The 24432-nt window shown below is 39.6% G+C and overlaps 1 protein-coding gene across 1 annotated transcript; it reads right to left on the bottom strand.

Annotated features, from left to right (window-relative positions):
* Positions 1 to 222: 222 nt before the first annotated feature.
* On the bottom strand, positions 223 to 17554 carry c15h5orf15 (chromosome 15 C5orf15 homolog). The gene is made up of 3 exons (XM_073067155.1): positions 17401 to 17554; positions 6363 to 7060; positions 223 to 1560 (listed from the first exon to the last, which is right to left on the bottom strand). The coding sequence occupies exons 1-3, from the start codon at positions 17495 to 17497 to the stop codon at positions 1426 to 1428; spliced, it is 930 nt and encodes a 309-aa protein (XP_072923256.1). The 5' UTR covers positions 17498 to 17554; the 3' UTR covers positions 223 to 1425.
* Positions 17555 to 24432: the final 6878 nt, after the last annotated feature.

The following is a 24432-nucleotide window of genomic DNA, read 5'->3' as shown; positions in this document are numbered from 1 at the left end:
TGGAGACAACCATGCCATGTGCCTTTTTCACAGCCCTTGAAAGCATCACTTTCAAGGATCTATGCATTTGTACCCTTTAGACTCTTTTCTTAGATAAGGGGCCCAGAACTGCTCGCAATATTTCAGTGCAGTCTAACTTCATTCACTATTTGCCTCCTGATCCAAGATCTGCTTTCTCAGAGGATATTAAATCATTTCTTTGAAGTAACTTAAACCAATGAATTAATTCAAAAAACTTTATTAAAACATATAGGTAGAAACAAAAAAAGTTACCATATTTTGATTTATGTTCCCTTTGCAATGCTTTTGACAAACGATCAAACGTGTATGTAAACAGCATTGACAGAAGACTAATATCTTAAGGAAGTTTCATCTCCCATGCAAACCCACCAACCAAATCATTCTAAGTCAACCAATTTCAGCCTAAATCACTTAAGAGTTTGCCTGTTTCTTAAATACAAGTTAGATAACTAAACAATTTTTTTTCAAAATCTTGCATTGTTACTCAGGCAATAATAATCTACTCCAGAAACTACCTTCAGTGAAATATTTTTGAATCAAACAGATTCAAAGATTTTGACAAGTTATTTATATCAGTTCTTACACTGAAGCTTATATCTATACAAATAAGTGATAACTGGTAAAGTACACAATTTAAGATAGTATATTGAAATTGCAAAATAGTGTGCTAATACACTAAAGAAAGCAAAATGGTACCATGGATATGTGCATTGGAATGATTAAGGTAAGTAAGGAAGGAAGGAAAAAAATATTGAAGCTGATGCATTTTGCTAAGGCTACAGGCAGTTTATATATTTTAATCTGGTTATGGCTAAATTATTAGCAATATTTTAATAGCATAAGGTATTAAGACAACTAGCATATGACATCCAAAAATAACTCATCACAACTTTTCATGATGATGTACCAATTTTGTTAAGTTTTAAAAAAGATAGGTCATTGATAGAAACAAGTAGCCCACTGGTAAAAATAAGTATGCATTTTCTGTCCATTGAATTTTTTTTTCTAGGAAACTCAATTCAATGTTAAAATGAGGCATTTATAAAATTTTATCAACTGATCTTTTAACTATCATTCAGTTCAAACAATGTCATTTGAGAAAAATTAGTAAATAGTCAACTGCTAATTTTGAGAAGTTATTGTTTAGAATAGATTAACTTGACAGCAAGGATAAGTAAACTGTTCTTCCGAACAACAGCCATTGCAATTGATAATCCAATAAGACAGATGCAGTGAATCAGATTACCATCACAAGGTATATGCTTGAATATTAGTAATATTATTTTGGGGTATTATTAAACAAAATTTACAATTAACACAGGTAGCAGTTTAAGAATTTTCATTGCTTCAACAACAAAAGTCAAACAAAAAATTGAAACAAATGCAACAAATGAAATAATACATTTAGAAAATATAATCCTTTGTGATTTTAAGTGATGGCATCGCATCATGTATGTTTTGGTCCAACCGCTGATATTCAACTGTCCTTGAGCACAGGCTATCCTTCCAACGTCTGCTTTGAACTAAGAGAATATAAATCTAAAAGGAAAAGGAATAAAGATAATAATTAAAGGTTCCAAACCAGATTCACTTTCATAAGTATTGATTTATAACTGATTTTCAACTGGTTAGTCTATTCAAAACATATTATCTATATTTTTAAACTAACAGGGAAAAAAATAATTAACTGCACCCGGCCAATCCACCAGAACAAAAAATAAACCAATTCTTAGTTTTATATGATATCCATATCTGTGCATAGCCAGCTGGTAGTGCAGTGGCATCCACACCAGACTTCGAGGCAAGACATCATGGGTTTGAATCCTGTCGGCTCTTTGCGCATTTTCCTTCTGTGCTGGATTGAGTGTCGAGCTAGCAGCTCAGCCTCAAACTCCAGACAAAATGCCAAAAAAATAGCCAGGTTGCCACCCAATACGCTACAAAACGTAGAAAGGAACAATATCTGTGCATATACAGCTTGCTAAATTACAAGATCATATTTTGCTATATAATAATGTCTAGCTATTTTATCACATAGACATAGGGTAAAGTGGCCCTTCTCATTGGCCACTTGAGCCAAGACAATAGTATAAAAGGCTAACCTATATCTGTAAGACCACTCTTGGACAAAATTGTCTGGTTTAAGAGTAAAGACCTGAGCAGACTGGGCAAGGGATAGAAAGAAATAGACTTTAGAAATCACATCTAAAAAATTCACAGAAATCAAGTAATCTTCTGAATATGATGGTTCTAAATCTTTGCAAACATGACATTCACCAACAGTTGTCTAAAGTTTAATTTAACAATAAATGAAGCCATAAGAACTCCAATACATAACCTCCCTAATGGTAAACTAACTTTTTACAAGTCATAAAATATTATCAAATTTGCATGAGCAGTTAAAGAATCAAATATAATTACAGTTAAACAATAATACATACTGCTATATTACTACTAACAGTAGAGCAAGATAGAGCAGATAATTATGACTGCCCAATACAAAAGATTCAACAGGATCTTTTTGAATTATAGAACAGTACAAACTGCAGAAGCTTTGTACCCGACCATCATAAAGTGCTCCATATGCAATTAATTTCTTCGCTTGAGCACACATCACCTCCCAGAAAAATACGAATAAATCAATTATACTTCTAGTAGTTTCAGCTAGACATTAGCCTGAAACTCACATTCACGACAATGTCATGACCTTGTTTACATTTATGGCGTAGTAACACATTGGAAAAACACACAGATCTCAATGAAATATGAATTATATCATGGTAAAATGGAGCAGCATAGGAACAAGGGATCAGGTACAACATTTTCTCTTTTATATTCGGAATCTGAGTTTTTCCTGCAATCCAGCATTTATTGCCCATGCCCAATAGCCTTCAAAGTGGTGACTGTGAGATGCTTTCTCATACTATTAGCATTCTTCTACAAAAGGTACTCCCAAAGAGCTATTTAATAGGAATATCTATGATTCAGACCTAGTGACAATAAAAGTCCAGTGATGCATTCCCAAGATGGAGAGCAACTTAAAGGGCAGCCTGCAGCTAGCAGTGTTTCAGTGTGCTTAATGCCCTGGTCTTCCTCAGTGGCAGAGATTGCAACTTGGTTGAGACTGGGTTGGGGGGGGGGGGGGGGGATGTTGAGTGTGCACCAGTTGCATTGGCAAAAAAATGCCAGTGCACTTTTCAGCTCTTGTCCAACCAGAGTCAAGATCCCAATGCAGCAAATTCATCCTGATTCAGCACTAGTTGTCTAGCATATTCAGAAGGCTCGTTTGCCTGGTATGATGAACCAGAAAAAAAGAAATTTGCAAACTAATTTGAGTATTGCTGCAACACCTCCTTCAAATGGGCAATAATTATACCAGTGCCCAAGAAGAGTAGTATGATCTGCCTTAACAACCATCATCTAGTAGCACTCATATCTACAGTGATGAAATGCTTTGAGAGGATGGTCATGGCTAGCTCAGCAAGGACCTGGACTCACTGCAATTTGCCTATCGCCACAATAGGTCTGGAGCAGGCACAAACTCAATGGCTCTTCAAGTGGCTTTAGATCATCTGGGCAATACAAACACCCATGTCAAGATGCTGTTCATTGACAATAGCTCAGTGTTTAACACCATCATTCCTACAGCCCTGATCGAAAAGCTACAGAATCTCAGCCTCTGTATCTCTCTCTGTAATTGGATCCTTGACTTCCTAACTGGAAGACCACAATCTGTGCAGGTTGGTAATAACATCTCCTCACTAACTACCAATACTGACACACCTCAGGGATATGTGCTTAGCCCACTGCTCTAATCCTCTATACCCGTGACTGTGTGGCTTGCATAGATCATTGGCAGAATCTCAGATGGAGATAAGAGGGCATATTGGAGCAAGATATATTAGCTAGTTGAGTGGTGTCACAACAACTTTGCACTCAACATCAGCTAAACCAAAGAGATGACTGTAAGCTTCAGAAAGGGCAAGATGAGGGAACACAAACCAATCTTCATAGAGGGATCAGAAGTGGAGAGTGTGAGCAATTTCAAGTTCCTGGATATTAATATCCTTGAGGATCTAACCTGGTCCCGATATACTGATACAGCTATAAAGGCGGCAAGACAGCAGCTATATTTCATTAGGAGTTTCAGGAAATTTGGTTTGTCAACTAAAATACTCAAAAACTTCTACAGATGTACTGTGGAGAATATTCTGACATGCTGCATCACTGTCTGGTATGTGGGGGGGGGGCGGGGGGGAAAAGAGGCTACTGCACAGGATTGAAAGAAGCTCCAGAAAGTTGTATAATTTGTCAGCTCCATCATGGGTACTAGCTAAATAGTATCCAAGACAGATTCGAGGAGTGGGGCCTCAGAAAAGCGGCATCCAATATTAAGGGCCCTCATCACCCAGGATATGCCCTCTTCTCGTTGTTACCATCAGGGAAGAGGCACAGAAGCCTGAAAGCACATACTCAGCAATTCAGGAACAGCTTTTTCCCCTCTGCCATCTGATTTCTAAATGGAAACTGAACCCATGAACATTATCTCACTTTATTATTTCTGTTTTTGCATTTTTTATTTAACTATTTAATATGCATATATTTATACTTCAACTGATTTTTTTTCTATATTAATCATGTATTGCATTGTACTTCTGCTGCTAAGTTAACAGATTTCACGACATAGGCCTGTGACATTAAACCTGATTCTGAACATTTGGACTGAAGTACAATGATGGTGCAACGCACTTACTGCAAAACTGTTAGAAAATAAAACCAATAAATCAACAGCCTTGGTGGGAAAGCTTACTTTTAAATGAACCTTTACAATTAAATTAAGACCATAAGATATAGAAGCAGAAGTAGGCCATCCTGCCCATCAAGTCATCTCCGCCATTCAATCATGGGATGATCCAATTCTTCCAGTCATTCCCACTCCCCTGCCTTCACCCCATACCCTTTGATGCTCTTGCTAATCAAGAATCTATCTCTGCCTTAAATACACCCAATGACTTGGTCTCCACATCTGCTGTTGGCAACAAATTCCACAGATTTACCACCCTCTGACAAAAGTAATTTGTCCACATCTTTGTTCTAAATGGGCATACTTCAATCCTGAAGTCGTGCCCTTTTGTCCTAGACTCCCCTACCGTGGGAAATAACCTTGCCATATCTAATCTGTTCAGGCCTTTTAACATTTGGAATGTTTCTATGAGATCCCCCCTCATTCTCCGTAACTCCAAGGAATACAGCCCAAGAGATGCTAGACATTCCTCAAACAGTAACCCTTTCATTCCTGGAATCATTCTAGTGAATCTTCTCTGAACCGTTTCCAATGTCCAATGACTTGCCCCCACAGTCACTCATGGTAACAAATTCCACAGATTTACCACCTTCTGACTGAATTAATTTCTCCGCATCTCAGTTCTAAATGGACGTCCTTCAATCCTGAAGTCGTGCCCTCTTGTCCTAGAATCCCCTACCATGGGAAATAACTTTGCCATGTCTAATCTGTTCAGGCCTTTTAACATTTGGAATGTTTCTATGAGATCCTTCCTCATTCTCCTGAACTCCAGGGAATACAGCCCAAGAGCTGCCAGACGTTCCTCATAGGGTAATCCTTTCATTCCTGGAATCATTCTTGTGAATCTTCTCTGAATCCTCTCCAATGTCAGTATATTCTTTCTAAAATAAGGAGCCCAAAACTGCACACAACACTCCAAGTACGGTCTCACGAGTGTCTTATAGAGCCTCAACATCACATCCCTGCTCTTATATTCTATACCTCTAGAAATGAATGCCAACATTGCATTCTCAACCTGGAGGTTGACCTTTTAGGGTATCTTGCACAAAGACTGGAAAGTCCCTTTGCATTTATGCATTTTGAATTCTCTCCTCATCTAAATAACAGTCTGCCCATTTATTTCTTCTACCAAAGTGCATGATCATACACTTTCCAACATTGTATTTCATTTGCCACTTCTTTGCCCATTCCCATAAACCATCCAAAGTCTTTCTGCAGGCTCTCTGTTTCCTCAACACTAAATGCTCCTCCAGCTATGTGTCATTGGCAAATTTAGTCACAAATCCATTAATACCGTAGTCCAATTCATTGACATACATCATAAAAAGCAGCAGTCCCAACACCGAACCCTGTGAAACTCCACTGGTAACCGGCAGCCAGCCAGAATAGGATCCCTTTATTTCCATTCTGTTTTCTGCCAACCAGCCAATGTTCCACCCACGCTAGTAACTTCCCTGTAATTCCATGGGCTCTTATCTTGCTAAGCAGCCTCATGTGTGGCACCTTGTCAATTAAGTTGCCAGTTTCATCAACTCACCTTTCTTTTGTTGTGATATGTAATGTAAATAACAGCAATCAGAAAAGCAGCAGCAACTAAGTAAAAAAAGAAGTGACCATCATCTTCTTCAGGTGTGGTGATATATATTGGTTTATCAGGAAGTTCAGGACGTTCCTCCAAGTCATCACTTTCCAGGTCATTCTCATCCATTTGGTTTTCATCAAGATAGTCTTCTGCCCCTCTATCTTCACCTTGATCATAATAGGGTGGTGAATCATTCTGCTCCACAAACAACAGTTCATTATCTGTCATCTCATCCATCTTTTCTGGAACTATATTTGAAGTAATTGTTTCATCTTCATCAATATCTGTGCCAATGACCATTATCTCTGTTTCTGGTTCAGTGATATTAACTTTCACTGTTGATGTGATCAATTTTGGGGTCATCTGCTCAGAATTTTGGCCGGTTTCTCTCTGTATTGTTCCCATAGGATGCATGGTTACACTTCTAACTGTTGTTGTAGTTGGATTTGATGTTGTTGAAGATGTGGTGGTAGTAGTGGTGCTGTTGCTGCTGCTGGAGGTGGTGTTCTTCGCTGTTGTAAGATTGTTTGGTATTATTTCATCTATTAATTTCTTACTTTCTGAGTAAGTTGCCTGGGATGTTACATTGACTGGAGTATTTGCTGAATGATTTCCAGTAGTTGCCTTTAGCTTTTCTGTAATGCCAACAGCATCTGCAAACAGAAATGGGTAAGTTGATTAGATTAAATTTCCATAGTAATGAACCCGTTTATGAACCCTCCAACATTTCAGTTACCAACCTCTAAACTAACCAAAAATGTGAAAAGAGACAGGCAATAGTAGCAATACCAAATAGTGCACATAACATTTAAGTATATAGTGAAATAATTTAGTTAAATTTCAGTTTGCAATTAATGGAAGAATATAGTGACCATTTCTCTAAGTTTCAAGTTTGTATCTGTGGAGAGAGGACAGTATGTTTGAAGTTTGTAGTCTTCCGTTTGATTTGGGAATATATACTGTGATGAACAGAAAGATGGAAAGGTTGTAAAGCAGTATGGGATGTGGAAGTCAGGGAGATTAAATGTAAAAAAAAGTCAAACGTCCCCTCTGAGCTCCAACCTCAGTTCCCAATGTACATCATTAATACAACCTTTTGAACATGTATATCACATCCTTCCAGACATAGATCATTTCCAGCATTACCTTCATATTTCTTTGATAACTCCAAATAACCATTCTCTTGGCTCAACTTGGCACCATAACCTGTTACTGCCATTTTGCCTGCCCCACCACAGACTTCCCTTCTTCCTCCCCATCTTGAAAGCCTGTACAGAACATCCTGAGGTTATGCCAAGATTCCATTCCCAAGAACTGTTTGAAGGTTGAAAATGCTGCTGTGAACCAAGATGCCACACTGCAGAAGATGCCTGCAGGGGTGAGTTATCTCACTGGGACAGAGTCTTGAGAAGTATTTTGAACCTCTTTGTGGCATCCTTATCATAAAGACGACATTAACAAATTTTAAAAGGTTTTACTGTTAATGACATTTTAAATGTTATTGATGACTTTAAAAATGAGCTGCTGGCCCTGGCCATGCATCTTTGGATTGGATTCACAAAATAGACATCAACACGTTAACTAGAACGTATTCTTCTTGGGTTTGATGCAGCAAATTCCTAGCTAGCATTAAGGCCAGTCGCTCTTAACCCCATAGTAGCACATAAATCCACCCCAATCATCTCTCTGATCATCTTTTCTATATTTGGGCTATATGCAAATTGGGGAGGACCTGCACCTCTAATTAAACACAATTATGATGAAAGGCCATTGACATTAAAATGACGACTGATTATTTGTCACAAGTGCTGCCTAATTTGCTGAAAATTTAAATCTCTTGCCATCATCCTTCGTATTTTGCTTTGCAATTATGAAGTATTTATTCTACTAAAAATCATTAAAATAATATAATTCTTTAGCATGCTATCTGCAGAATCAATATTTCCCATTTTTGAATTCTTACTCCAACATAGAAATGTCAACAGGAGCACGTAATGAAATATGTAGCTATAACTACAGGCTAACAGCTTTGATTAAACATTCCCAAAGCTTCATCAAACATCTTTTTTCCCCTGTTTTTAGAATTAATAACATATTCAAAAAATATCTAAAGAAACTGCTTTAATGGTTCAATGATAATTTTTATGGTTACCTACAACAAATATCCAAGGGTTTAATTTCTGAAGGTTTCAGGACAATTCCGGAAGATTGGGACTATATATTAGCCAAATTAGTGGGATAATTTTTATATGGTTATAATCTACTCATTATTTGCTTAAGTTTAAAAACAGTCACCTTTAAGGTATAAAATGCAAGTTTTCAAAAGGATCAAAGGAATTAGTTACTCTAAAACTAACTCAGACTATTCTTTCACCCCTGCAGTTCAAGCTTAGAAAATATATTCACAGTTTTCAAACAGACCAAATTATCAACTGAAATGTATATATTCTTGGCACCATTATCAATTACTTCTTTTTAAATAGCTTTCAACTTAGAAATACTGTAGATTAACAGGATTCTACCTGGATCATATCAAATGCAGATTCACTTTTCACTCCAGAAAAAAAAGCCACATTAACAATCATCACCAGCTGAATCCATTTTGTTGATGTAGACATTCGCCTTATTTTGAAAGTAATGCAACTTTATTTTAATAAAGTAATGTGCACTACTAGAATAACACAGCATCAATAATGCTCTATTGAGAGTTGTGTATGAAGGTAAAGAATTTTTTCCTTACATTACCAACGTAAATTACCACAGCAGATCCAGTGTTCAGACATAAGAAAGGAAGGCTTCCTGGTGCCTTCAGTATCATACAGGATTATTCTCTGATGCAGTAAAAAAAAGTCTGGAACTAAACAGCTATTCAGCTATTCATACATATTATACCAAGAACTGAATACATTCATTCATGCATTGCCCCCAGGTCTGAGAGACCTTGGAAACAGCCCACAACAACTTCCTTCATGGCTTTTACAAACACGTCTCCGGTTATGTGAAATTGTGGCTTGTGCCAGACACAGTATGATATTCAAACCTGAGGCCTTCAAGGGGAACATTAACGCTGGCTGGAGCATAACCACACCTCCAGATCAGGGAGGGTTCCAAATTGGCTAAAGGCTAAATTTCATTTGTAAAACCCTATCTTGATAAACATATTCCTTGCCAATGCTGAAATGTGTAATATTAATCTATAATCTGTTTAACTATTGATGACCAATCACTTCAAACAGCTAAGTACTAACTGTGTGAACAAATAAAAAGTTAACTTGTACTAACTATATCAATGCAGGACCCATACATGACCAAATGTCGCATGTCTCTACATAACCCACTTAAAACTTGTTCCCATATCCCAATTTGCTTACCTTTAATTTCTTAAGTATTAGCTTCTTCTTGCTCCACACCTCAACATCAAATTCCTCAACCTTGTTTTTATTCCTTCCTACAAAAATCATTTTCCCATTGACAACTGTGTCTTCAGCTGCTGAACTCTGGGACTCTCTCCCTAAATCTCCACGTATTTTCTTCTAAAACACTAGATTACCAAGCAATTGGTCAATGAACCCATCATAAAGTCAAGTGGCTCAGTGCCAGTTTTTGTTGCTAACTCTTTCAATACTTAAAATGTTTTCATGGTAAAACATTTTATACGTAGATGTGTTATAAATGTGAACTACTACTGGCACCATCCACTCTCAAAAACACACCAGTGACACCCATCTTGTAAACTAACATTGCTTCAAACCAGCTTTCAAAACCTCTGTCAAATGTACCCAAACCTGTAACCACCTTTCCACCAATTCCATACTTCAATTAGTTTTCTGCATTTCAAAAGACCACTGAGAAAACATGCCCCATTTAAAAATTAGAACATTTAAAAACTAGCCATACCACAAATTTTGCCCCACTACATCAGAATCAAGCCAATGCAGATTACATTTAAAAAAAGCTTATAACAATAGCAAATTTAAAGAAAGCTCTATGTTTTAATATACCTGTATCATCGTGAGAATTCTAAAACGTACATATACAGTATCATGCAAAAGTCTTAGGCACATATACATAGCTAGGATGCCTAAGACATTTGTCAATGCAGAGAGAACAGTGAATTTGTAAATCTGCCGGGAGCAAAGGTTGTTGGGAATGGTGAGGGTGGAGCACCGCACAAGGAATATAGCACAGGTGGCAGAGTAGGAGTGCCAGGGTTGTGGGTGACACACTCAGCCCTGAGACATCATGCAAGGTCATTTGATTCCAAACAATTGGCTTATCGTTTGGCAAAGTGTCTCTCTGGTGCTTCCCGCTCTCTCCCCTCTCTCTGTCCTCCTCCCACTCTCAGACCACAAGAAATCCATATCAATATCAGGTTTATCATCACTCACATAACGGCCACACAAGAGTGCACTTCTGACTCTAGTTAGAACCTGATCATCAACAGTCTCCAGCCCAATTTAGCAGCATTGAGGTCCAAATAAACAAAAGAATCCTAGCTAATGTCTTGATTAGTTTTCCTTCTTTAAGAGTTGCCCCAAATAAGCAGCTGCCCTAATTAACCGATGGCCCAATTAACTGGAACCCACCATATATGTAAAATAATTAAATTGTGCAAAACTTCTTAAAACAACTTGAACACGATGACATCTGCAGGTGCTGGAAATTCAAGCAACACACACAAAATGCTGGTGGAACGCAGCAGGCCAGGCAGCATCTATAGGAAGAAGCACTGTCGATGTTTCAGGCTGAGACCCTTCGTCAGGACACTTGACAACTTGAGCTGTCTTTGGTATCTGAACTTCCTCCCACCCCAACTAACAATCAACATCATCTTTTCTTCCCCATCGTCAATTTACCTATCTTCACTTTCAGTGCATTAATATTGTGTGCCCAAGGATTTCTTGTAAATGTAATTTCTACATTACGCTTTTGAATTGAGAAGTTTCTATTAAATTTCCGATTTCTCCAGCTATTTAAACTAAAAGTAATTGTATTTATAAGAAATATCAATGCAGATATGGTAACTTAAAATATTTATAAAAGCCACAATCAAAGCTAGCTGAAGGATCACGGCCCGAAATGTCAACTGTACCCTTTTCCATAGATGGTGCCTGGCCTGCTGAGTTCCTCCAGCATTTTGTGTGTGTTGCTTGGATGTCCAACACCTGCAGATTTTCTCTTTTAACAACAGAGAGTATCAGTTGCAAGGAAAATACTGGAATCTATTCTTGGGCTGTTCCCTGGGATCAGGGATGAATTTCAACAACTCTTTGGCTTTGGGGTTTCTAAGGGGATTAATGAGATTATTGTGGGAACACAATATTCTTCCACAGATAATGGGTCTCAGCACAAAACATCAACAATGTATTCCACTTTATAGACGCAGCCTAACTTGCTGAGTTCCACCAGCATTTTGTGTGTGATGCTCTGGATTTGCAGTGTCTGCAGAATCTCATGTAGTTATGATGTTCCACAGACAGGCTAGGAAGTACTGTCAGGGCAAGCAGGTGGGTTGGTTGTCAGGTCACGTGCTCATTCTGCTGAATACATGGGACACAATATGCACCAATCCTGCAGAATGGAGTTCCTGACATGGCAAATCAATTTGGGGTTGATGGCAAGATTCACTCAATGAAGACAACATTCCTTTCCTGATTATCCCTTCCAGGAGGTTTACCCAATGCCTTGTTTGTTAAACTGTCTATCTGTCCTACCTGTTCTGTCTCACTCTTGATGCCAAAGTGTCTGAGTTTCCAAGCAGAGAGACATTCATAACCACAAGAGATTCTGCAGATGCTAGAAATCCAGAACACCACACCCAAAAACATGGAGGAACTCAGCAGGTCAGGCGGCATTTATGGAGAGGAATAAACAGTCAATGTCAAGTCATGACCCATCATTAGGACTGGAAAGGAAGGGAGAAGAAACCCGAGTAAGAGTGTGGATGGAGGAGTACAAGCTGGAAGGTGATAGGTGAAGCCAGGTGAGTGGGTGGGGGAGGAGGGATTAAGTGAGAAGCTGAGATGTGATAGGTGGAAAAGGTAAGAGGCTGAAGAAGGAATTTGATAGAATGGACATTGGGAGAAAGGGAAGGAGGAGGGGGCAGTAGTGGAAGGTAATGTGCAGGTGAGAAGTGGTAAAATGGGAGGCAAAATAGGAAATGGGAAAGGAGAGAAGGGGGAGGGAGGAGTAATAACTAGAAATCAGGAATAAGAGGTGTTGCTCCTTCAACCCAAGTGTGGCCTCATCATGTCAATTGAGAATGGTGTGGACTGACAAGTCAGCGAGAGAATGGGAAGTTCATCAATGGCACTGTTGGAATTCACCATGAAGAGTCTGAACATCCTGGTCCTAAACCTAATATAGAGTGGGCAAGGCCTACAAGTGTTTCCTTTGAACGTGGGGATAATTACTGCACAGCAGCTACAACATGGGCATTACAGAGCCAGGTCTTGATCCAGTGGCAACAGTTCAGGCTCTTCTGCATGAACATAGGGGCCATTTGGCACATGCAAAGTCAATCATAGATGCAACATGTGGGCTTAAGTACAGGAACCTTTACCCACTTACCCTGGCATAAAACATTTTCCAGGTGCTTTCTAAAGCATTCACCCAATCTAGATGGCACTGGGCACACAATCTAGTGAGGATACAGTAGCTTCAGAGGGTTACAGAAGGCTATGTGTGTGGACAAGGCAGATATAGAATAGGATAGATTGTAAAGTCATCTACTTTCCTAGGAAAAAAATAGAAAAGTGGAGAATGCTTTAAAGCATGAGTGATTAAAGGTTCAAAATGACCTGGTGCCAATGTAGCTAAATCGATAAAAGTGAACATGCAGGTTCAGTGAACAATTACGAAAATAAATGGAACACTGACTGACCAGTAATGCAAGAGCATTCACAAAGAAGCGTTGAGAAATTGTGCCTCAATTACTCAAAATATTTGCAACAACACATATTAATTTCAATGGTTGAAAGAAAATTAATTGAGTAGGATGATAATAACTAATCATCCCAGTTTATATTCCCAGGCAACTATAATTGATTTTAGTTTGCCTGCAGCTTCTAGTTAGGTAGAAATAAGACAATTCAACAGCACACCAGAAATAGCATGTACTGGGATCTATCTGTAAATTAGGAGGGGGACATGGATGATGGTGAGATCAGAGAGGAGCTGACATTCGCAGACACGTGGATATTAAGAAGCAGATGGTATTAGGTATGCTTCAGAATGTTAAGGTGGCGAATTATCCAGGACATGATGAAATCTCCCAGAATATTGAAGAATGCATGTAAGGTGATTACTGGGAACTTTTACAGAAATCTTCTCAACCTTGTTAGCCATAGTGAAGATCCAGAAGTCCAGAAAAAGCCAGTACTGTCCCTTTAAGACACAATCCAGGAAACTATACAGCAGTGAGCATTACATCAGTGATAAGGAAATTAGTGGAGCGGATTCTTAGGGATAGGATTTACTCACTTTTGGAAAAGCATGGATTTATTAGAGACAGTCAGCATTGTGCAAGTCACTTGGACCAGATGGTAAAAAGCTGGCTGAAGAGATCATGGAGGCGTTAGTAATGATCTCGCAAGAATCACTAAATTCTATGGTTCCGGAAAAATGGAAAATTGCAAATGTCACTCCATTCTTCAAGAAGGGAGAGAAGCAGAAGAAAACTATAGGCCACTTCGTCTGACCTCAGTGATTGAGAAGAAGTTGGGAGTTAATTATTGAGAGTGAGGTCTCAGGGTATTTGGAAGCACATGGTAAAATAAGCTATAGACAGCATAGTTTCCTCAAATCTGTTGGAATTCTTTGAAGAAATAACAAGCAGGATAGACAAAGGAGAATCAGTTAATTTTGTGTACTTGGATTTTCCTAAGATCTTTGACAAATTGCCACATAGGGCTCCCTAACAAGCTATGTGCCTGTGATATTAGAGGAAAGATTCTAGCAAGGATAAAGCAGTGGCTGATTGGCAGGAGGCAAAGAGTGAGAATAAAGGGAGCCTTTTCTGGATGGCTGCCAGTTACTCGTGGTCTTCAACAGGAGTCTGTGATGGGACTGAAACTTATTATGTTATAGGTCATTGATTTGGATGATGGAATTGTTGGCTTTGTTGCAAAGTTTGCAGATGATATGAAGAAAGGTGAAGGAGCAGGTAGTTTTGAGGAAGTAGAGACTACAGAAGGACAGACAAATGAGAAGAATGAGCAAAGAAATGGCAGATGTAATACAATGTTGGGAAGTGTCCGGTCAAGCACTTTGGTAGAAGAAATGAAAGGTTTGACTGTTTTCTAAATGGAGAAAAAAATACAAAAAACTGATGTGCAAAGGGACTTGAGAGTCCTTGTACAGGATTCCCTGAAGATTAATTTGCAGATTGAGCCTGTGGTGAGGAAGACAAATGCAACATTAGCATTCATTTCAAGAGGACTAGAATACAAAAGCAAGGATATATTATTCAGACTTTATAAAGCACTGGTGACACCTCACGGAGTACTGTGAGCAGTTCTGTGCCCCATATCTTAGAAAGGATGAGCTTAAAATGGATGGTGTTCAAAGAAGGTTCACGAAAATGATTCCAGGATTCAAAGGCTCGTCACATGAAGAGCATCTGATGGCTCTGGGCCTGTATTCACTAGAATTCAGAAGAATGAGGGGTGACCTAATTTAAACCTATCAAATGGTGAAAGGCCTTGATAAACTGGATATGGAAAGGATGTTTCCTATGGTGCAAAAGTCCAAGACCAGAGGACACAGCCTCAGAACAGAGGGGTGTCCTTTTAGAATGGAGATGAGGTGGAATTTCTTTAGCCAGAGAGTGGTGAATCTATGGAATTCATTGCCACAGGCAGCTGTGGAGGCCAAGTCTTTATGTATATTTAAGGAAGAAGTTGATAAGATTCTTGATTGGTCAGGGCATGAAGAGATATGGTGAGAAAGCAGGACATTGGGGCTGAGAAGAAAATTGGATCAGCCATAATGAAATGGCAGAGCAGACTCGATGAGCCAAATGGCCAAATTTTGCTCCTGTATCTTATGGTCTTATGGATGTCACATCTTATAAATTCAACTGAGTTTCTTGAGGAAGTGTTGAAGATGATTAATGAAGGTATAGCAATGAATGTTGTCCATATGTACCTTAATAAAACATTTAACAAGATCCCACATGGTAGGGTGGTCCAGAAGTCAAAACAGGGACACCACAATTTTTGGTGAAGTTGTGAACAGCAAACTGTTCACAAAGGTTGGTTGAGTAGTGGACAGTGTAAAGGGCTGTCAAAGACCACACATCATAGGAGAAGAATTAGGGCATTCGGCTCATCGAGGTTGTACACAGAAATGACAGATGGAGTTTAATCTTGAGCAAGTGTGAGGTGTTACACTTTGGGAGGTAGAATGTCAGGGTAAAGTATACAGGACCCTTAGCAGTACTGATGTATAGCGGGACTTTGGGATCCAAGTCCATTGGACTCAAAGTTGTCACACAAGTAAATAAGGTGGTGAGGAGGGCATATTGTATACTTTGCTTCATAGGTCATAGCACTGAGCTATGAAGTCATGTTGTAATTATAAATAAATCTCTGGTCACTCCTCAGCTGTGCACTACTGTGCAGTTCTAATTGCCACACAGTAGGAAAGATGGAGGCTTTGCAGCAGGTGCAGAAGAGGTTCACCTGAATATTGTTATTAGGAAAGTTTGGACAAGCTTTGATAATCTTCCTCAGGAGTGTTGAAGACTGTGAGGCAATCTGATAGAAGTATATAAAATTATGAGAGACAGAGATAAGGTAGTCAGATCCACCCTGTGAAAAATAACAAATATTAGAGACTATGGCTTTGAGAAGAGGGAGAAAGCTTAAAAGATTTACAAGGCATTTTTTTTAAACAATGGTAGGTGCCTGAAGAGCTCTACCAGTGAAAGTGGTAGAAGAGGATACAACAGCAATATTTAAAATGAACAGGTGAGAAAAAGAGGAATATGGACCTCATGCAGGTAAATGGTACTAGTTATGTTGGAATCATGATCAGAACAGACATGGCTGGCTGAAGAGTTTCTGTACTATACTTTTTAAAATGTCTTTAAAAAGTTCAACAAATGCTCTTAATCACAAATCATTTGTATTCTATCACATATTAGTCCATATCCTACAAAACTTGACTTCTTCAATATGACATGGTTCACCAGTTTTCTGTCCACTTTTTCCTTCCATAATGATTGTGTATGACCTACCTGGACAGACCATTCTTGTCAATTTAACTTGTTTAGGTAGAAAAAAAGCAATCTGATGTCAGGGCTGGTAACCAAAGGAATGGATTGATCTTCATTTTGTTGGGAAATAATTTGGTGGACACACTAAACTGTTAACAATTTTTGGTCTATTAGCCAGCACTGTAACCTTAAAAATCCAACCTAATTTATCCTCACATCTCTGAAGTGCTGCATTACGTATGTAAGTTAGGCACATACCCCTTATCCACTGGCTGAAATCCCAACACATTATTATCCATCAAGGAACGAGTTATTTTCAACAGAGCGGGAACCCGGATTAAACAATACGGTATCTGGAGTAAAGGCGATGTTGTAATTTATAAACAATTTACGAATACTATTCCAGCCAGGATCATGACAACTTTAAGTAACCACGCATACGTTTTGAAAGTTTAAAACTTTTTTGTTACATCACCCCATCTAATAATAACTAAGCTTAGGAAGAAAAAAAACCTTGCCATTTTACATGTTTTAGCTAAATTAAATGTGCCAATCCAAGGGCACTCAAAGTGTCTATCGTCACCAGTGCCAAACTGACGACATAGACAAAACCTGACCCACCTAGACCTTTCCTCGCTCCCCCCCCCACTCCTGCCCTTCATCCCCGCGCTCTGCCCGGCCTCCCCGTGACCACTCTTACCACCCTCATCACAACACCGCTCCCACCCCACCCGACCCGACCCGGTTAAATTCGGCCGCCGCCATCTCGCTCACCCCGGTCCTCCTGACAACCGACGGCGGCGAGGAGCGCGAGCGCGAGGGTGAGGGAACGCGCGAGCGCCGGGGTCCCGAACCCTGTCCGTGCTTCCATCTTCCACAAAGCGTTCGCCCCGCCCCGCGCCGCTGACGTCACGGCTCCTCCCGGCGGGCGGGGCGCCCGGCCCCGGCCTGGCCCCGCTGCTTATAGGCGGATGCGTCAACCTTCACATCACATCACCGGGGATGCGGTAACGCACGGAAGGAGAGTATGTGATGAATGATATGCTGTATCGCTGCCGTTTGTCGTGAATTTTGCTCCTAATCAAGGGACCTCATTTCACAACAGCAACCCCGATATTCCTTTTCCACTTTGTGTAGCCATGGGACAGTGCTTCGGTGTATTTGTTTTTATAGCAGGATTTCAAACATAATTGAGTTGCTTCGTCTTGCCCTGGTGGAAAGTGTGTTTAAATATATACTTTTTTTCAAAACGTACAAAAGTGAAAATAGGCTTGGATTATAAAGACTGCTCCGCCATTCACTACGACCATGGCTGATCATGTCTCAGTACCATATACCCTACCCTCCCGTGGTACATTTTACATCTAGAAATCAATCTCATTAATTATATTCCGTGACTTGACCCCCCACAATTTTCTACAGTAGAGATAACTCACAATTTTCCTACTCCTTGAATGAAGCAATTTCTCATCTCATTTCTATTGACTGTGCCTTCTCTTTCCAGAGGTTGCGCATTCTCCCTGCAGATAAGCTTCAGGGGCCTGTCAGAATTACACCCATTTCTCTCATTCTTCCGAATTCTAGCCTATACAAACCAAATGGATCCAATTTCTCCTCATATCAGTTTGGTAAACACTTGTCCAACTAAGGAGGCCAACACAGTTGTGGTGATGTGGTAAACTATGTATACCTGTATGGAAACGCCCCTCTGCTGACTGCTCCTGTGACTCCTCCCACAGACCCCTGTATAAAGGCGATTGGGGCACTGCTTCTCTCGCAATCTTCGACATGCTCGTGCTCCCTTTTCGCCTATCGTTCACGTCCAGTCTCCTAGAGTTATTGATGCTGCATCAGGTGAGACCAAGGCACTATATAGTTGCAGGAAGATATCCAACCTCTGTACTCAAAACAGCCGGCAATGAAAGCCAATTTGCAATTTGGAATCTTGCTTTCAGTGACAGGCATACCAGGAGACACCTAGATCCCTTTGTACACCACTTCCCAGTCTATCACCATGTAAATACTGTATCTGACTTGTATTTATTTTTGCCTATAATTTGCCTAAATCACCTTGAAGCTGGGGGTGAAGGATTTCCTTAAACTGAAGTTGTTGCCCTTAAAGCTAAGAATTGATAGAGAAAAGATTTGATAAGGGTTACATGATCAGATTGGGTAAATCAAAAGGTATTTCCATTTAGCAACAAGTTAATGAACCACAACTCTGAACTATAGAGACATAGCCTTTAATCTGATAGTGCCTCAAACCTGCATTCCCCACTTATAGACAATAGACAGTAGGTGCAGGAGTAGGCCATTCGGCCCTTCTAGCCAGCACCACCATTCACTGTGATCATGGCTGATCATACACAATCAGTACCCCGTTCCTGCCCTCTCCCCAAATCCCTTGACCCCACTATCTATAAGAGCTCTATCTAACTCTCTCTTGAATGCATCCAGAGACTTGGCCTCCACTGCCTTCTGGGGCAGAGCATTCCACATATCCACCACTCTCTGGGTGAAAAAGTTTTTCCACATCTCTGTTCTAAATGGCCTACCCCTTATTCTTAAACTGTGGCCTCTAGTTCTGGACTCACCCATCAGCGGGAACATGCTTCCTGCCTCCAGTGTGTCCAATCCCTTAATAATCTTATATGTTTCAATCAGATCCCCTCTCATCCTTCTAAATTCCAGTGTATACAAGTCCAGTCGCTCCAATCTTTCAACATATGACAGTCCCGCCATTCTGGAATTAACCTTGTGAACCTACGCTGCACTCCCTCAATAGCAAGAATGTCCTTCCTCAAATTTGGAGACCAAAACTGCACACAATACTTCAGGTGGGGTCTCACCAGGGCCCTTTACAGCTGCAGAAGGACCTATACTCAATTCCTCTTGTTATAAAAGCCAGCATGCCATTAGCTTTCTTCACTGCCTGCTGTACCTGCATGCTTGCTTTCATTGACTGATGTACAAGAACACCTAGATCTCTTTGTACTTCCCCCTTTTCCTAACTTGACTCCATTTAGATAGTAATCTGCCTTCCTGTTCTTACCACCAAAGTGGATAACCTCACATTTATCCACATTAAACTGCATCTGCCATACATTTGCCCACTCACCCAACCTGTCCAAGTCACCCTGCATTCTCATAACATCCTCCTGACATTTCACACTGCCACCCAACTTTGTGTCATCAGCAAATTTGCTAATGTTACTTTTAATCCCTTCATCTAAATAATTAATGTATATTGTAAACAGCTGCGGTCCCAGCACCAAACCTTGCGGTACCCCACTGGTCACAGCCTGCCGTTCCGAAAGGGACCCATTAATCACTACTCTTTGTTTCCTGTCAGCCAGCCAATTTTCAATCCATGTCAATACTCTGCCCCCAATACCATGTGCCCTAATTTTGCCCACTAATCTCCTATGTGGGACTTTATCAAAAGCTTTCTGGAAGTCCAGGTACACTACATCCACTGGCTCTCCCTTATCCATTTTCATAGTTACATCCTCAAAAAACTCCAGAAGATTAGTCAAGCATGATTTTCCCTTCATAAATCCATGCTGACTCGGACTGATCCTTCTACTGCTATCCAAATGTGTCGTAATTTCCTCTTTTATAATTGACTCCAGCATCTTTCCCACCACTGACGTCAGGCTAACCGGTCTATAATTCCCTCTTTTCTCTCTCCCTCCTTTCTTGAAAAGTGGGACAACATTAGCCACCCTCCAATCAGCAGGAACTGTTCCTAAATCTATAGAACATTGGAAAAGGATTACCAATGCATCCACGATTTCTAGAACCACCTCTTTAAGTACCCTGGGATGCAGACCATCAGGTCCCGGGGACTTATCAGCCTTCAGACTCAACAGTCTATCCAACACCGTTTCCTGCCTAATATAAATTTCCTTCAGTTCATCCTTTACCTTAGTTCCTTTGGCCACTATTACATCTGGGAGTTTGTTTGTGTCTTCCCTAGTGAAGACAGATCCAAAGTACCTGTTCAACTCATCTGCCATTTCCTTGTTCCCCATAGTAAATTCACCCGTTTCTGTCTTCAATGGTCCAATTTTGGTCTTAACTATCTTTTTGCTATTCACATACCTAAAAAAGCTTTTACTATCCTCCTTTATATTCTTGGCTAGTTTACCTTCGTACCTCATTTTTTCTTGGCTTATTGCCTTTTTTGTTATCTTCTGTTGCTCTTTAAAAGCTTCCCAGTCCTCCAGTTTCCCGCTCATCTTTACTATGTTATACCTTTTCTCTTTTATTTTTATACTGCCCTTTACTTCCCTCGTCAGCCACGGCCGCCCCTTACTCCCCTTAGGATCTTTCTTCCTCTTTGGAATGAACCGATCCTGCACCTTCTGCATTATTCCCAGAAATACCTGCAATTTTTGTTCCACTGTCTTCCCTGCTAGGGTATTGTTCCATTGAACTTTGGCCAGCTCCTCCCTCGTAGCTCCATAGTTCCCTTTGTTCAACTGTAATACTGACACATCCGATTTTCCCTTCTCCTTCTCAAATTGTAGGTTAAAACACATCATATTATGGTCACTACCTCCTAATGGTTTCTTTACCTCGAGGTCCCTGATCAAATCCGGTTCATTGCACAACACTAAATCTAGAATTGCCTTCTCCCTGGTAGGCTCCAGTACAAGCTGTTCTAAGAATCCATCTCAGAGGCACTCCACAAACTCCCTTTCTTGGGGTCCAGTACCATTCTGATTCTCCCAGTCTACCTGCATGTTGAAATCCCCCATGACAACTGTATCATTACCTTCTACAAGAACATAGAGAACATAGAATAAAGAGATGAAGAGGTCAATACTCCCCAATGCCATTAGGCTTTACAATTCTACCGCTAGGACTTAAGAACTTTTTAAAAGCTATTATTAATGCTTTTTGAGATAGTGATTTAGATGCATATCATATTTTTTACTGAGTTAAGTATTGTATGTAATTAGTTTTGCTACAACATGTGTTGAAAAAAAGTTGAATTTCCCCATGGGGATGAATAAAGTATCTATCTATCTATCTATAAGAAGTAGGAGCAGGAGTAGGCCATCTGGTCTGTCAAGCCTGTTCTGCCATTCAATAAAATCATGGCTGATCTGGCCATGGACTCATCTCCACCCACTGCCTTTATCCCCATAACCCTTAATTTACTTACTATGCCAGAATCTATCCAGCCTTGTCTTAAATATATTTACTGAGGTAGCTTCCATTGGGCAGAGAATTCTACAGATTCGAAACTATCTCTTAACCTGCCCAACCAAACTGACAATTTTAATTATCTTCTCTCACCGATGCTGCTTGACCCACTGAATATTTCCAGCTGATCGCTTGTTACAACAGATTAAATTGACCAAAGATGCAGATGAGATCTGGAAAAAGTGTTTTTAAATGCAGGATTTGAGGTGATCCTGAACTTCCTGTTTGGTTGAACCAGAGGCAATTGAAGTCTTTGAAATGAAATTGAGTAGACATGAGAGGGGGAAAAAAAAGATCAGTAGAGTTGCAAGAAAGCAGCATGAGAAAGGGTCTACCTGGAATGCTTTGCAAGGAGTTAGCTTGAATTAACTGGACTAATACAACTCTCCCCCCCCCCCCCCCCCCCACACACACACACACACTCCAATTGCAAAGTTGCTCCAGAATATTATGCAACGATAAGCAGAAAATAATTGAATGATTACACCTACATGTACGAGGCTACTTGTTTAAACATTTTGACCCAGATTATCAAGTCACTTTTATTGTCATTTCGACCATAACATAGATCCATTTTAATTTTCATTATATACAGAAATAAGATAAGATTTTCCATGTTCAGCAACTCAGTTTCACTAATGGAAATTTATTCCTCAAATTTATTATTTTTGTTAATTTTTAGTGTTCTAGACAGATAGGTGGTAATGATTTAATACCATAACTTCCAACCAGAAGTTTTGCACTGATGTAAGACTTCCACTTATTTCCATCACTGGCATAGTCCGTTCTAAGCCAATGATGGCATCATATAGCCCATTGCTTGTGCAGCATCAGAGCTATTAAGGGCATCAAAATTCCACTGAGCATATGCTGTTAAAACGAGTGCAAGCACATTGGCATAATTTAAAGGAATGGGAGAAATGAGCAACCAGAAGATTGCTAAGGAAAGTTAAGCTGTTTTTTTACGTTTAGTTAGTTTAAATGTATGTGTTTTTTGTGTGTTCATTTAAAAATGCTAGTCTTTTCGAGAATGTTAATTATTTTTGGCAGCTCACAAGCTTTGTTTTAAATATTTGTGAAATAGCTGATAAGCAGGGGTAAGGGTGGCTGGCCCCAAGATCTCAGAGCCACTAGGATCACAACAGATTGCCTGCTGAATTCTGCCTTGCCAATTTCTGGGAACCAGGCTCACAGTTTAAGGCTGCCTAGCACCATGTTGTGAAAAAAAGGCATATGAGCAGGTAACTTACATTTAAGTATCAAGACATGCAACATACAATAACAGCAACAAATTCTTGGAGGAGGAAATCCCTGTAGGTTCTGTATTTAGATTCAATATGCAATGAATTTTTTGCTAAATTTGTTTTTTAAAAATGCAGTGAGTTGGCAAATGGGACCACAGAAGAGGCAGATTAAAGGTGGGGGCAAAATTGTGACAGATTGATTTTAGTATGAGAAGGTATGAGTACATTCACTTTGGATCCACAAAACAGTATTTTCCTAATAGTAAAAAAAATGGTTATGCTGGGTGAACAGATTGACTAGTTATTCATTTGTACAAATAAATAAAATACCAATGGATGAAAAGAATGAGATTTTGGAAATACCAGCTTGAAAAGTGCATTTACAGAATTGTAGTGAAGACAGAATCTGCGAGAATAGGAAATGGGGTAGAAGAAAGTGCAGTCATGTTAGCTTTCTTCATTTGCTGAATCTATTCACTATTCTGTTTCAAGTTATTCAGACAGATCCTTCTGCAATCTCATTTTATAATGTTCTTTTGTTACTCTTCCTACCAAAATAGACAATGCCAACTTTTTTCCACCTAACATCCAGTTGCCCAACTTTGCCCACTCAGCCAACCTATCTGTATCCCTTGTAGCCTCCTTATGTCATCACAATTTAATGTACTATTTTTGTGAACTCAATCAAAACTTTTGATGACATCATCCAAGTAATTTATAACATATATGTTGAATTCTCCACAAGATCCTGTGGCACACCACTCATTACATCTTGCCAAACAGAAAATACTGTTCTCTGCTAGGTATCCAGTCTTAGAAATAATCTACAACTGCACAATTCACCAAGTGGGGAAAAAAATTAAGGATTGCACCAAAAGACTGCAGATACCTAGATGGTTACAGATTCATGAAGAACAAGGTTGCAGAAGGATTTGTAAAGCAGTTAAATAAATCTTCCATGAAATAACAAAAGGAATCATTTAAAATGGTTTACCAGCTTGAGTGGTCTGTGTACAAATACCATTAAGCGAATGAATGTATATTGGCTGCAGCAGCAGGACTATTTGGGATCAGTGTTACTGAAGCAGTATGGATTAAGTCTTGTTGCTGAATCATATCAAAGATCTCGTAGTGTCATTGCAACACAAAGTTGTACAGGTCAGAAACTGATTCTTCAGCTCACCACATGTTTATTAATCCAAATTGCTTGTATTAATTCCATCTATGCCTTGCTAATCAAATACCTCTATTCAGAATAGATTAGCCTTCTGGTAAGATGGCAGCGCACTTGGATGCAGGAGCTTCTTCATCTAAGTGAATAAGCTACTCAATGACTTCATGGAAGAAG

The sequence above is a fragment of the Hemitrygon akajei genome, chromosome 15 (assembly GCF_048418815.1).
Source record: "Hemitrygon akajei chromosome 15, sHemAka1.3, whole genome shotgun sequence".
Classification (NCBI taxonomy): Eukaryota; Metazoa; Chordata; class Chondrichthyes; order Myliobatiformes; family Dasyatidae; genus Hemitrygon; species Hemitrygon akajei.
This window is presented reverse-complemented; position numbering and strand designations above follow the sequence as displayed.